We start from the raw sequence: 12,785 nt of genomic DNA on the forward strand, positions 1-12,785 counted from the left end.
AGGAGACATCCTCAGTAGAGGCAGAAAGGCAACTCAGGGCAGGCCATTTTGTGCTGAGCTACAAAAACTAGACCACAGGAGTGAGTGTGTCCTGGCTAGGGAGAGGAGGCTCTGGTATAAGACATTTCATTGGCTTCCAAAAGAGAGCTGTACCCTGGACCCCCAGCAAGGGCAGGCCTGGTGTGTTCTAGCTCTCTTCTGTGGCAAAACGCATAGCAAGCATCAACCAACCACAAATTGTAGCTCAGAGGAAGAAAGTGTCAAGTATACATTGGCTTACTATAAGACAGCAAACAGTCCTGAATAGAGATGCTCATGTTAAATGTGCGCAATATGAGGATGTGTCATGACAACTATGCGAAAATGCTATAGCAGAAAAAATGAACATAGCTTGCAAAAAGTAAACATGCAACCTATTGGGCCTGAACAGAAACCCAGTGCAAGAAAACTCAGCCTCACAAGTATTTCGTGCTATAGGAGACCTCAGGATCAATTCAGTGGAAATAAAAACTCAATGTAGTTTATGATAAAACAACAGTGAGACTTTTAATTTTAATTTTTTAAATTTTTTAAATTATTTTTTATTTTTAATTGTGGTAAAATACATATAGAATTTACCATCTTTTCCATTTTTAGGTATACAGTTCAGGAGTATTAAGTACATTCACATTGCGCAGCCAACCTCCAGAACTCTTTTCATCTTGCAAAACTGACTACCCATTAAAACAATTCCCCATTCCCTCCATCCTCTCTCCTGGTAACCACCATTCTTTCCATCTCAATGAATTTGACTACTACAGGTGCCTCTTAAGAGCAGGATCATAGAAGTCTTGTCTTTTTGTAACTGGCTTATTTCACTTAGCATAATGTCTTCAAGTCTCACCTGTGTTGTAGCATGAGTCAGAATGTTTTCCTTTTTAAGACTGAATAATATTCTGTTTTTAAACTTATTTATTTAAATTCAGTTTACCAACATATAGTATAACACCCAGTGCTCATCCCATCAAGTGCCCTCCTCAGTGCCTGTCACCCAGTCACACAATCCCCCCACCCATCTCCCCTTCTGCAACCTTTTGTCTGTTTCCCAGAGTTAGGAGTCTCAAATGATTTGTCTCCCTCTCTAATTTTCCCCACTCAGATCCCTTCCTTTACCTTTCACTATTTCTTATATTCCACATATGAGTGAAACCATATGATGATTGTCCTTCTCCAATTGACTTATTTCACTCAGCATAATACCCTCCAGTTCCATCCACTTCGAAGCAAGTGGTGGGTATTCGTCCTTTCTGATGGCTGAGTAATATTCCATTGTACGTTTAGGCCATATCTTCTTTATCCATTCATCTGTCCAGGGACATCATGACTCTTTCGACAGTTTGATTATTGTGGACATTGCTGCTATGAACACTGCTTGTAGTGGCATTCCACTACAGTATCTTTGGGGTAAATACCCAGTAGTGCAATTGCTGGGCCATAGAGTAGCTCTATTTTTAACTTCTTGAAGAACCTCCACACAGTTTTCCAGAGTGGTTGTACCAGTTTGCATTCCCACCAACAGTGCACGAAGGTTCCCCCTTCTCCACATCCTCTCCAACATTTGTTGTTTCCTGTCTTGTTAATTTTTAGCCATACTCACTGGTGTGAGGTGGTATCTCATTGTGGTTTTGATTTGCATTTTCCTGATGGCAAGTGATGTGGAGCATTTTTCTCATGTGCTTATTGCCATGTGTATGTCTTCTTTGGAGAAATGTTTGTTCATGTCTTCTGCCTATTTCATAACTGAATTGTTTGTTTCTTGGGTGTTGAGTTTGATAAGTTCTTTATAGATTTTGGATACTAGCCCTTTATCTGATATGTCATTTGTAAATATCTTCTCCCATCCTCTAGGTTGCCTTTTAGTTTTGTGCCAGTGTACTTTGAAGAGTGGAAGCTATTTATCTTGGTGAAGTCCCAGTAGTTCATTTTTGCTTTTGTTTCACTTGCCTTCATAGATGTATCTTGCAAGAAGTTGCTGTGGCCAAATTCAAAAAGGTTGTTGCCTGTGTTCTCCTCTAGGGTTTTGATGGATTCTTGTCTCACACTTAGATCTTTTGACCATTTTTGAGTTTATCTTTGTGTGTGGTGTAAGAGGATGGTCCAGTTTCATTCTTCTGCACGTGGCTGTCCAATTTTCCCAACACCATTTATTGAAAAGACTGTCCTTTTTCCAGTAGGATATTCTTTCCTGCTTTGTTGAATATTAGTTGACCATAGAGTTGAGGGTCCGTTTCTGGGTTCTCTATTCTGTTCCATTGATCTATGTGTCTCTTTTTGTGCCAGTACCATACTGTCTTTATGATCACAGGTTTGTATAAGACTGAATAATATTCTAATGTATAGTATACCACATTTTGTTTCTCTTCCATCCCTTGATAGACACCTGGGTTGCTTCCACTTTTTGGCTACTGGAAATAGTGCTGCTATGAAGATGGGTATAGAAATATCTCTTTGAATCACTGCTTCAATCCTTTTGGGTATATGGCCCAGAAGTAGAATTGCTAGGTCATATGATAATTCCATTTTTAGTTGTTTGAGGAGTCACCATACTCTTCTGTAGCAGCCATGCCATTTTATATCCTCACCAACACCTGTTATTTTCTGGAGTTTTTTGACAGTAGCCATCCTAATAGATCTGAGTTGGAATGGGAGTTTTAAAAGATAGACTGAAGAGGGGTGCCAGCGTGGCCCAGTTGGTAAGCATCTGACTATTGATTTTGGTTCAGGTCATGATCTCAAGGTTGTGAGATCAAGCCACATTGGGCTCTGTGCTCAGAGGGAGTCAGCTTGGGATTCTCTCCGTCTCCTGCTGCCCCTCCTGCTCTCTCTAAAAAAATAAATGAATAAATCTTAAAAAAAAAGATTGAAGAGCCAAGAAAAGAATTTGAGGGAAACAAAACCCTTATAATATGAGATTTGACCAGGAAAAAAAAAAAAACAGCATAAGCATAACCATCAAATGAATAGAAAAAGGCATGAGATGATCACAGGAAAGGAGTAAAGTAATAAAGCAGAAAATGATAGTCATGGTGATGGGGAAAGGCATCCAGCATCTGGAACAGAAAAAGAATGCAGAAATACAACCCAGGAAAATTTTTCTGAAAGAGAGGAAGAGCTAAGTCTTTGGTCAGAAGATCATCTTGAAAACAGATAGAGAATGACCAAGACCTATCCTGATCTAAAGCTTTCTCTCTCCCCTTCTCTGCCTCCTGCCCCCTGCTCGCATGCATGCATTCTCTTCTTGCTAAAAAAACAGACAAACAAAAATGATATAGGCAAGAAAAATCATGAGATACGAGGAAAGGAAGAGGAAATGTCAAGTGTTAATTATAGAGTGTTAATGTGAAAATACATGGTTTATGTCTTAAATTTTCATATATTTTTTATTGGCTTTAAATCGTGTGTGTGTGTGCGTGTGTTTTGGTGGTGGTGTTTGAATATTTAACTATAGGTCAGAAAGCCATTTAGTACCCCATCTGTTTCTTTTTTTTTTCCTGTTATATTCAAACAAAATTAAATAACCCTTATGAGAAAAAAAGCAATTAATACAGAATACGTGCATGAAGAGATGTCCAGAATGATATTCACCAACTCTAAGTACATATTGGATAACTTGTTTTTTCTTTTGTACTTTTTTATGTTGCTTGAATTTTTTAATGAACCTGCATAAAAGTGCCCATATTTTTATACAAGCCATAAAATCATTACTGTTAATATAAAATATTGGTCAGTAGTAGCATCATTATTTCAGTTGTTTCCTAATCATTTTTTAAAAATTACAGTCTTGACAAACACCAGAAAGAACCCTTGTCAGTATTTTTTAAACTTGTGCCTAAGATATTTGCAACTGCTTTGGGATAAAAGGCACGTACAGTGAAAACAGCTATTCCGATCGGGTGCTTTTTGCCTTCTTATTGAATTCATAAGTCTAAACAATGAGCTGCTGAGTGTGAAGTGGGATTGACTCGGATTCCCATGATGCTGGTGACAGAGAATGTAGCACAAGTGTAGTGCTGTTGTACACATGACTGTACCAGGAGTATGAAAACCTCACTTCTAGTTCTGGCCTAACCAATAAGCAGCACCAGAATTTTGAATGTTTAGCGTCCTTCTCAATCTCTGCACTTTTGCTACACTGAACTTCTTTAAAAAAAAAAAAAAAGATTTTATTTATTCACGAGAGAGAGAGAAAGAGAGAGAGAGACAGACAGACAGAGAGAGAGAGGCGGAGACACAGGCAGAGGGAGAAGCAGGCTCCGTGCAGGGAGCCCGATGTGGATCTCGATCCGGGGACTCCAGGATCACGCCCTGGACTGAAGGCAGGCGCTAAACTGCAGAGCCACCCAGGGATCCCTGAACTTCTTTCTTTTCTTGAATTTGCTGTGATCTTCTGCTTCCAGGCCTTTGCACAGGCAATTTCCTTTGCTGAGGGCATGCTTCCTTACCTTTCCATTCATTGGATTCTTTCTCACATTCAGGGTTTAGCTTTAACCTCCTTCCTCTAGAAGGCTGTCTGCATTGTAACTGATGGTACTTCTTACTGGATATGCCTGGCACATCTGTAGGCAGTCACTCAGTGTCATGGTTCCTCAGCAGACTGGCCTCGGGGAGACTGGGATCTAGAAAGTGCAAGGTCAGGTTCCCTCATTGCCCTTCTACAGCATGTGCTGTCTCTCCCTTTGCTGGGCCCAGGGTGGTAACTCTCATCCTGCTACCTCATGGCCTCTAAGTTTCATTTTTTTCTCATCAGGCCTCTTTGGTTCTGCTTCTGTTAGAGACTGCAGCATTTCTTGGTAATGTTCGAGTTTATCAGCAGAGAGTAGCTGTCCTGGTTAGCCCATTATCTTCCAGCACTAGCTATTCCTGCAGGAGAGAGCGCCACCCCAGTGCCAGAGGGAACTGAGGCCCAGGCTGTCATTCTTCATTCTCTTGGAACCCCCTGCCTGGCCTCTCTGTTGAAAGAGATGATAGTGAGAAAAGCATGTTATAAAGCTGTGCCATATAATGCCAAACATATGTTTTATACATAAAAGACAAAATCAAATTGTTATCACTAAGTTTCTCTTGTGGGGTTCCCAGTTATTTTTATTTTCTTGTTTTCACATTTTCTGTAATAAACATTTCCAAAGATGCTAAATGGTATTTTGTAAGCTCCTGTATGTGACCTTTTACTGAGCAGCCCCCAAGAAGACTAGGAAAAGTTGGCCCTACCATATGAAGCTTTGTGCTCTTCTCCCCACAATTTCCATTTCTGCCCCCATCTGATGTGTTTGTTTGCTCTTTTCACCCTCGTATCTTTCTTTTTCCCAGATGACTGGATGACTGGTTTCCCCCCGCACATCCTCAACAGCTCACCATCGGACCGGCAGATTAACCAGCTGGCCCAGAGGCTGGGCCCTGAGTGGGAGCCCGTGGTGCTGGCTCTGGGACTGTCCCAGACAGATATCTACCGCTGTAAGGCCAACCACCCCCACAACGTGCAGTCGCAGATGGTGGAGGCCTTCATCCGCTGGAGGCAGCGCTATGGGAAGCAGGCCACCTTCTGGAGCTTATACAGAGGCCTCCAGGCTGTGGAGGTAGACCCCTCAGTGCTCCAGGACATGTTGGAATGACCCCTGCATGCTCCACGTCATCCTGTGGTTGGGGGAGTGTGTCCCCAAGTTGTGTGTGCAGAATCTTAACTTTCTCCAAGGGCAGGTGGTTTGGGGGGGTTTTGGGGGTCTTTTCTTTTTAATGAACTTTAGATGAAAGGAGAAAATAGGATTTCTGGTATACATTACTTGAAAGGTCAGATTACTCAGTAGCTCTCCCACATTGACTTGACAATTCATTGTTTTTAACTGCTTAAAGATTGCATTGTTTTAATTGTGCAGGTTTTTAATTGTGTGGGTGCCTTTTAATAAACTGGTAAATCATAATGGCTCAAAAAAAATTACTGTGTTATCACATTACATGTAGGTGTCCTGTATATAAAGCATGCACTTCTATATTGCTTGGGAACTGACCTATGGATTTTGCTATTAATGGGGATGATCATAAAAAGTTAATTTGCTACATATAATATGGCCCTTTCCTCACATAGGATTGTTTGTTTTTTCTCATTCCTGTAGTGCATAGATTAAGAGTGTCAAATAACGTAGTTATTTTTTTGAAACAGAATTACTAGTAATAACAAAATGGTAGTGTCAAATAACGTAGTTATTTTTTTGAAACAGAATTACTAGTAATAACAAAATGGTTATTTTCTCTAGTTAAGATAAATTGCTCAGGCAGGGTGTCTACATTAAATTCAAGACAGTGAGGCTCCCTGCAAGACCAGTTCAAGTACCAGCATGCATACCTGAGCCCTTCATCTTTAAAAGATTGCTTAAGAAAATCCTGTGCCGTTTATTTAAAGAATTTATTTGGGGAACAAAGGAGGATGTGGTCTTTCCATTGGGGTAGTCATGATTGAAGTGTTATGTTCCTAAGGAGTATGATTTAGTCTTCTTTTTATTAATGACACTTGCTATTTGTCAAATGCTTTACTGTTTTCAAGGCTTTTCATATATGTGGTCTCATTTGAGCCTCACAAAATTCCTGTGAAGTGGTTGAGCAAGAGAGGTGAGTCTCCTTCTGTAGTGAGATCAAGTGATTTTTCTGGGGGTGAATTGTCTAGAATGTCCAATGTCTTTGGAGCACTTCTCCTTTCCAACTGCTCCATGCTGATTCTCCTCCTCTGTCTCACATGCTCCTTGAAGAAGCTTGAGTCCTGCTCTCCTCCTGCTAGCAGCATTGCCTTGGACAAGTTGCTCCTCTTCTCTAACCCTCTACAAATGAGGACATGAGCGTCCCCTCCTCCAAGGTTTTTGTGATAATTAAAAGAATGTCTGCCAAGGGTTCATCTAGTGCCTGGTCTTTAGCTCCCAGGAAATGGTAGCTGCTAATTTGCTGCTGTGGCTGCATGTGGCTAAAGTTCAGAGGCAAAGCTGAATAGTGGCTAAAGCTGAAGAGACTGCAGGAGGAAGTGCTGTTACCATGTTTCCTGCTAAGCTTTAACATGTGATATAATTTACTGACTCTCCCATGGGTCCAATCAACAGAGAGGGAGAGATAAACATTCCCACTCTGTGATCTGTTCTTCTGAATAACTGGGGAGTCTCTTTCCTAATCCTAACCAAACTCAGGTCTTTTTTCAAAGGGAAAAAAACTATACTTTTTACCTCTCTCTATTCCAGGACAAGCATATAGAATGGTAGAGTTGAATATGAAGTGGGTGCTCAAAAAGGTGACAGTGGCATGTCGATTGCATTCTCTCAGATGTCTGGCAACCATATTCCCTTTACTGAAAAAAGATCAATTACTTTTTACAGTTCAACAAACAGTTCAAAATGATGGTCTTCTGGCCTCATAAGTTCTAATTTTCCATTTTGTAGCCCAGCCATTAATTCATTGTCTTGTAAAATGTATAGACTTCTGGCCCCATCACTGAGCTAGTGATAGCCTGTACTTCTCTGGCATCTTCAGCCAATTGCCTGTCATTCTGAACCTTGGACTTGTACATTGCTATTTGCCCCCCTGAGTTTGCTAATAGAGAGTTGCTTGGACTTTTGTTCTCACCACTTTTATAGCCACGTGAGTAAGGCTGGGCTTTGCTGCATCTGACTAAATGGCATTTTAGAAGTGGATCTGATGATTAGCTAGTTCAATTTCCCACCATTTGCTTGGAATCAGAATCTATCATGTACAAAGACACTTCAGTGCTTTGTGAGCAGCGAAGGACAATTTGTGATGGACTGGCCCATCCGGGGCTGCCAGGGTCATTAGAGAGCTCTGACTTGCTGCCCTTAATGAGCAGCGTGTCTCCACCATCAAACGGCAGCTGTACCTGCTGGGCCTGCTCACATTCTGGCAGAAAACTTGCAGAATGCAAGAACAGAGCATCTTAGTCACTACCTTGTTTCTGCCTCTGGGTGTGGAAAGTGATGCTGAATGGCATCTGCCCACCTCCCAGGAGAATCAGGTAGGTGATGTGCCTACAAGGAAGGAGTCTATGTGTTTTTGCATGGGAGAAGATTCTACAGTTCCAGAGGCTCCCTACCCCCAACAGAATTCTGGATGAGTACAGTGCAGTGGCAGAGCACTTGCCAGCACTGACCAAGAAAATATAAAATCCACTTTGGTTTGGGATGCACATGCACATGCATTCATGAGTATGCCCTCTTACTTTTTAAAAACTATAACTTTTATGAGATTTTTAGTACAAAAATAGTGCATGCTCATTATAGCAGTTTAAAAAATACTAATGAGCAAGAATAAAAAATTAAAAATTACTCCTACTTCTGTTTTCCAAAGATAACCACTGTGACATCCCACTTTTAATCTTTACCCTTAGTTACTTTCCTAGGGCTACATATTCTTTTTATGATGAAAATAGGATTGTATCAAATCAACTATAACTATAATAAGAGTTAAAGGATACACAACAGATGTAGGTATCACAATCCTAGTTTACAAAACATACTGTAAAGCTGTAGTAATCAAAAGTATGGTTCTGACACAAAAACAGACACATGGGTCAATGGAACAGAATCAAGAGCCCAGAAACAAACCTAAACATACATGGTCAATCAAGCCGCAATAGAGGAGGCAAGAATATGTAATGGGGAAAAGACAGTCTCTTCAACAAATGATCCTGGGAAAAACTGGATAGTTACATACAAAAGAATTAAAATGGAACATTCTCTCACACCATTCACAAAAATAATCTCAAAATGGATTAAAGACCTAAATATGAGACCTAAAACCATAAAACTCCTAAAAGACACAGGCAGTAATATCTTAGACATTAATCTTAGCAATGTATTTATGGATATGTTTCCTCAGGCAAGGGAAGCACAAGCAAAAATAAACTATTGAGACTACACCAAACTAAAAAGCTTCTGCACAGCAAAAGAAGCCATTAACAAGACAAAAAGGCAACGTACTGAATGGGAGAAAAAATTTGCAAAAGATATATCTGCTAAGAGGTTAATATCCTAAATATATAAAGAACTCATATAACTCAACACCAGAAAAATAATCCAATTTAAAAGTGGACAGAAGACCTTAACAGACATTTTTCCAAAGAAGACATCCAGATGGCCAACAGACACATGAAAAGATGCTCAACATCACTCATCATCAGGGAAATGCAAATCCAAACCACAATGAGCTATCACCTCACACCTGTCAGACTAGCTAGTATAAAAAAGACCAGAAATAACAAGTACTGGTGAGATTGTGGAGAAAAGGAAACCCTTGTACACTGTTGGTGGGAATGAAAATTGGTGCAGCCACTGTGGAAAACAGTATGGAGATTCCTAAAAAAAAAAAAAAAAAAAAAGTATCATACAATCTAGTAATTCCACTTCCAGAAATTTACCCAGAGAAAATGAAAACCCTAATTTGAAAAGCTATCTGCACCCCTCTGTTTATTGCAGCATTATTTACAGTAGCCAAGATATGGAAGCAACTTAAGTGTCCATCGATAGATGAATGGATAAAGAAGAGGTGGCATACGTATTCAATGGAATATTCCTCAGCTATTAAAAAAGAATGAAATCTTGCCATTTGTGACAACATAGATGAAATTTGAGGGTATTATGCCAAGTGAAAGAAATCCGACAGAAAAAGACAAGCACCATATGATTTCACTTATATGTGGAATCTAAAAAATAAGACAATAAACAAAATAAAATAATAACAGACTGATACATACAGAAAAGAAAATGTTGGTTATGGAGTGTGGGGACAGGATGGGTTGGAAGGGCCAGTGAAATAGATGAGAGGGATTAAGAAGTGCCAATTTCTAGTTATAAAATACATAACTCATGAGGATGCAATGTACAGCATAGGGAACATAATAATATTGTAAAAACTTTGTATGATGACATATGTAAACTAGATTTATCATAGGGATGACTTCATAATGTGTAAAAATATCAAATCACTATGATGTGCACCTGAAACTAATAGGATATTGTATGTCAATTATACTTCAATAAAAATATGGGATTGTATTATATGTGCTGTTTTACAGTTTGCTTCTTTTATTTAACATATAGCTGTCTTTCCATATCATTAAAGCTTTTTCCATACCAGTGATTTTCATTGTCCTTTGTGTTTGGAGCACACTTTCAAGTCCTGTAATTTTCAGCAGCATGTTTAAAGAAATTAAGAGACTCTAGCTACTGAATTTGTAAGAATGTCTTTTGCTGTCAAAACATTGGCCGTTATCCTGCTATTTGCTTGACGCCTCCCCCCCTTTAGAACCATGTCATTGCTTGAGTAGAGCTGTTTGCTGCTCCTGCTACTGTACACTCATATCCCGAAAAAGCAAAGTTGAGCACTTTCCCATAAACATTCTGGGCTTAATCTGAGCTTTATATTTATTCCTCACAGCCGGAAGCCCTCCACTGTTCTGTGTGACCCACTCAGCTCAGTGTTCCAGTTCTACCAGCGTGTGTGTTCTGGTGGGCAGCAATATTGTGCTGCTCTGGAATTGGTGTGTGTGGCTATTGCCCTACACCATCATGTTTAGCAGTGGCATTCTGTGCCAGTGTACGCACGTGTCATCATTTGTTAACCACTTTCCTATTACATGAGATGGATCTTTAAGTGGTTTATTGCTTTGTCACTTTTACAAACAGTGATGTGATCAGGGGAGTTCCTTGTTAAATATTTACATTCACCAGAAGTTACAATGAGATGGATCCCTCTTTTGTTTAGCTCCAGACATATTTAAATTTTATTATCAATTAGTTTTATTAAATAACAAACCACCCCAACATGTGTTGGCTTAAAACCTACTTCACAATTCTGGGAGCCAGCTGGACTGTCCCGATCTGGGTCAACTCAGCTAATCTCTGCTGGACATCCATGCATCTGGGGTCAGCTAGTGGGCTGGCTGAGGCCAGATGATCAGGAGAGCCTCACTACATGCCTGGTAAGTGGCGTGTTGCTGCCTGCAGCAACAGAGGTGTCTCAGTTATACATCTCTACTCATAAAGTTTGCCTTGCCTTCTTCACTTGACAGTGGTGGCCACGGTCCCATGGGCAGCAAGAGCAAACCTCAGTGTGCAAGCACTTTTCAGGCCTCTGTTTGCATCCCTTTTCTTGATATTTGGTTGGCTGAAGCGAGTCCTAAAGCCAGCCCACCCAGAGTCAATGTGGGAGGGCACTACCAAAGGGCATTGGAGAGGAAGTGGAATAATTTAGGTACATTTTTTTGCCATCTACTACAGCCAATATTTTAAAATTGAGATTTCTGGGTCCTATTGAAAAACAAAGTTTGGCTATTCTGGATCCCCCTTGTCACATGGCAATAATGGGCAGACACATTGCAGAGTCCACCATCCTTACCTTCTCATCCAGCTCCTCTCCCTGTTGCTTTACCTACTCAGCCCCCACAGATACTTATATTTATGGCCTCTAGGGATATAGCAAGGAAGACTCTTAAGATACGCTCCTAGAGGTATTGTCCAGTTTAAAGTTGTGCATATTTTGAAAAACTACAATGACTTTCTAAAACTTTAAAAAATTTTGAAAACAATTTTTGCTTGAGCAAAAAACAATGGGTTGGTTTTATTTATTTATTTTTTAATGGGTTGGTTTTATTTATTTTTTTTTTTTTAAATTTATTCATGATAGTCACACACACACAGAGAGAGAGAGAGAGAGAGAGAGAGAGAGAGAGAGGCAGAGACACAGGCAGAGGGAGAAGCAGGCTCCATGCACCAGGAGCCTGACGTGGGATTTGATCCCGGGTCTCCAGGATCGCGCCCTGGGCCAAAGGCAGGCGCCAAACCGCTGCGCCACCCAGGGATCCCAATGGGTTGGTTTTAAATGCCAGTTAATTCCCCCAAACTTCAGTGGTCCCTGGGGAAGTTCTTGCTGGGGCACACGTACATACACATGAACACACACACCACCACCACACACACACAAACAACTGAGGCAGTAAAAAGAGTCTCTCTTCATCCCTTTCTCTGGAGAATTCCCCAGAAGTGGTAGTTTTGGAAACAGACTCCTCTCATTCAGCTCTTCAGCAGACACTTATTGAGAAGCTACTATAAGCCAGTCACTGCAAAAAGATGACTGATAAATACACAGTTCTCCAGGAACTTACTGTTTGGCCGATGAGACTAACGTGGATTGGATCTCCAATAACAATAAGACATGATAAGGTCTGTGCCAGAGTGCCTATGTGCCCAGTCTATGGGAACACAGAGGAGAAAGAATTCATTCTGCCTTGATTCAGAGGTGGGAGGTATGGGGAATATTTGCATGAGGCTCCCTCACTTGGACACATTTCTGTGCCATTTTCCTCATATATAAAATTGGTAAGATAACCATACCCACCTACAGTTACAGCAAGGATCCCATGAGATAAAAGCTTCTAACAGTGTCAGGTATGGAAAAACATTTTGCTAAATAATTGAGCTGAATTATTTTAGCTACCAGGGTTTCTTATACTCCTCACCCTTCCAGGGCCCTAAGAAGTGTGAGGGTCAAAATCACCTTTTCCTGCTGTGATTTACAGTATAGAATTAGAAAGTGCACAGTCCTTCAGTACTTTTACCAGGACTCTAAAAATTAGGATTATGAACTGGTAGGCACACTTCAGAGGATATTCAGAATTGGGATGGGATTCTGATCTAACACATGACTGTCATTAAATGAATCCCTGCATACATTGAGCTACCAATTTGTGTAAGCTAACCAGAGCT

The 12,785-nt window shown here is 40.4% G+C and overlaps 1 protein-coding gene across 5 annotated transcripts in view; it reads left to right on the forward strand.

The window, feature by feature from the left end:
• The window catches only part of CRADD (CASP2 and RIPK1 domain containing adaptor with death domain), a 183,328-nt gene extending 173,247 nt beyond the window's left edge, over nt 1-10,081 (forward strand). For all 5 annotated transcript variants that reach the window (XM_072773096.1, XM_072773093.1, XM_072773094.1 and 2 more), the window contains one exon: nt 5,347-10,081. In XM_072773096.1, the coding sequence (XP_072629197.1) occupies nt 5,347-5,648 (302 nt within the window). In that variant the 3' untranslated portion in view covers nt 5,649-10,081. The remainder of the gene's footprint in view (nt 1-5,346) is intronic.
• The last annotated feature ends 2,704 nt before the right edge of the window (nt 10,082-12,785 follow it).

Source organism: Canis lupus, chromosome 13 (assembly GCF_048164855.1).
Source record: "Canis lupus baileyi chromosome 13, mCanLup2.hap1, whole genome shotgun sequence".
Lineage (NCBI taxonomy): Eukaryota > Metazoa > Chordata > Mammalia > Carnivora > Canidae > Canis > Canis lupus.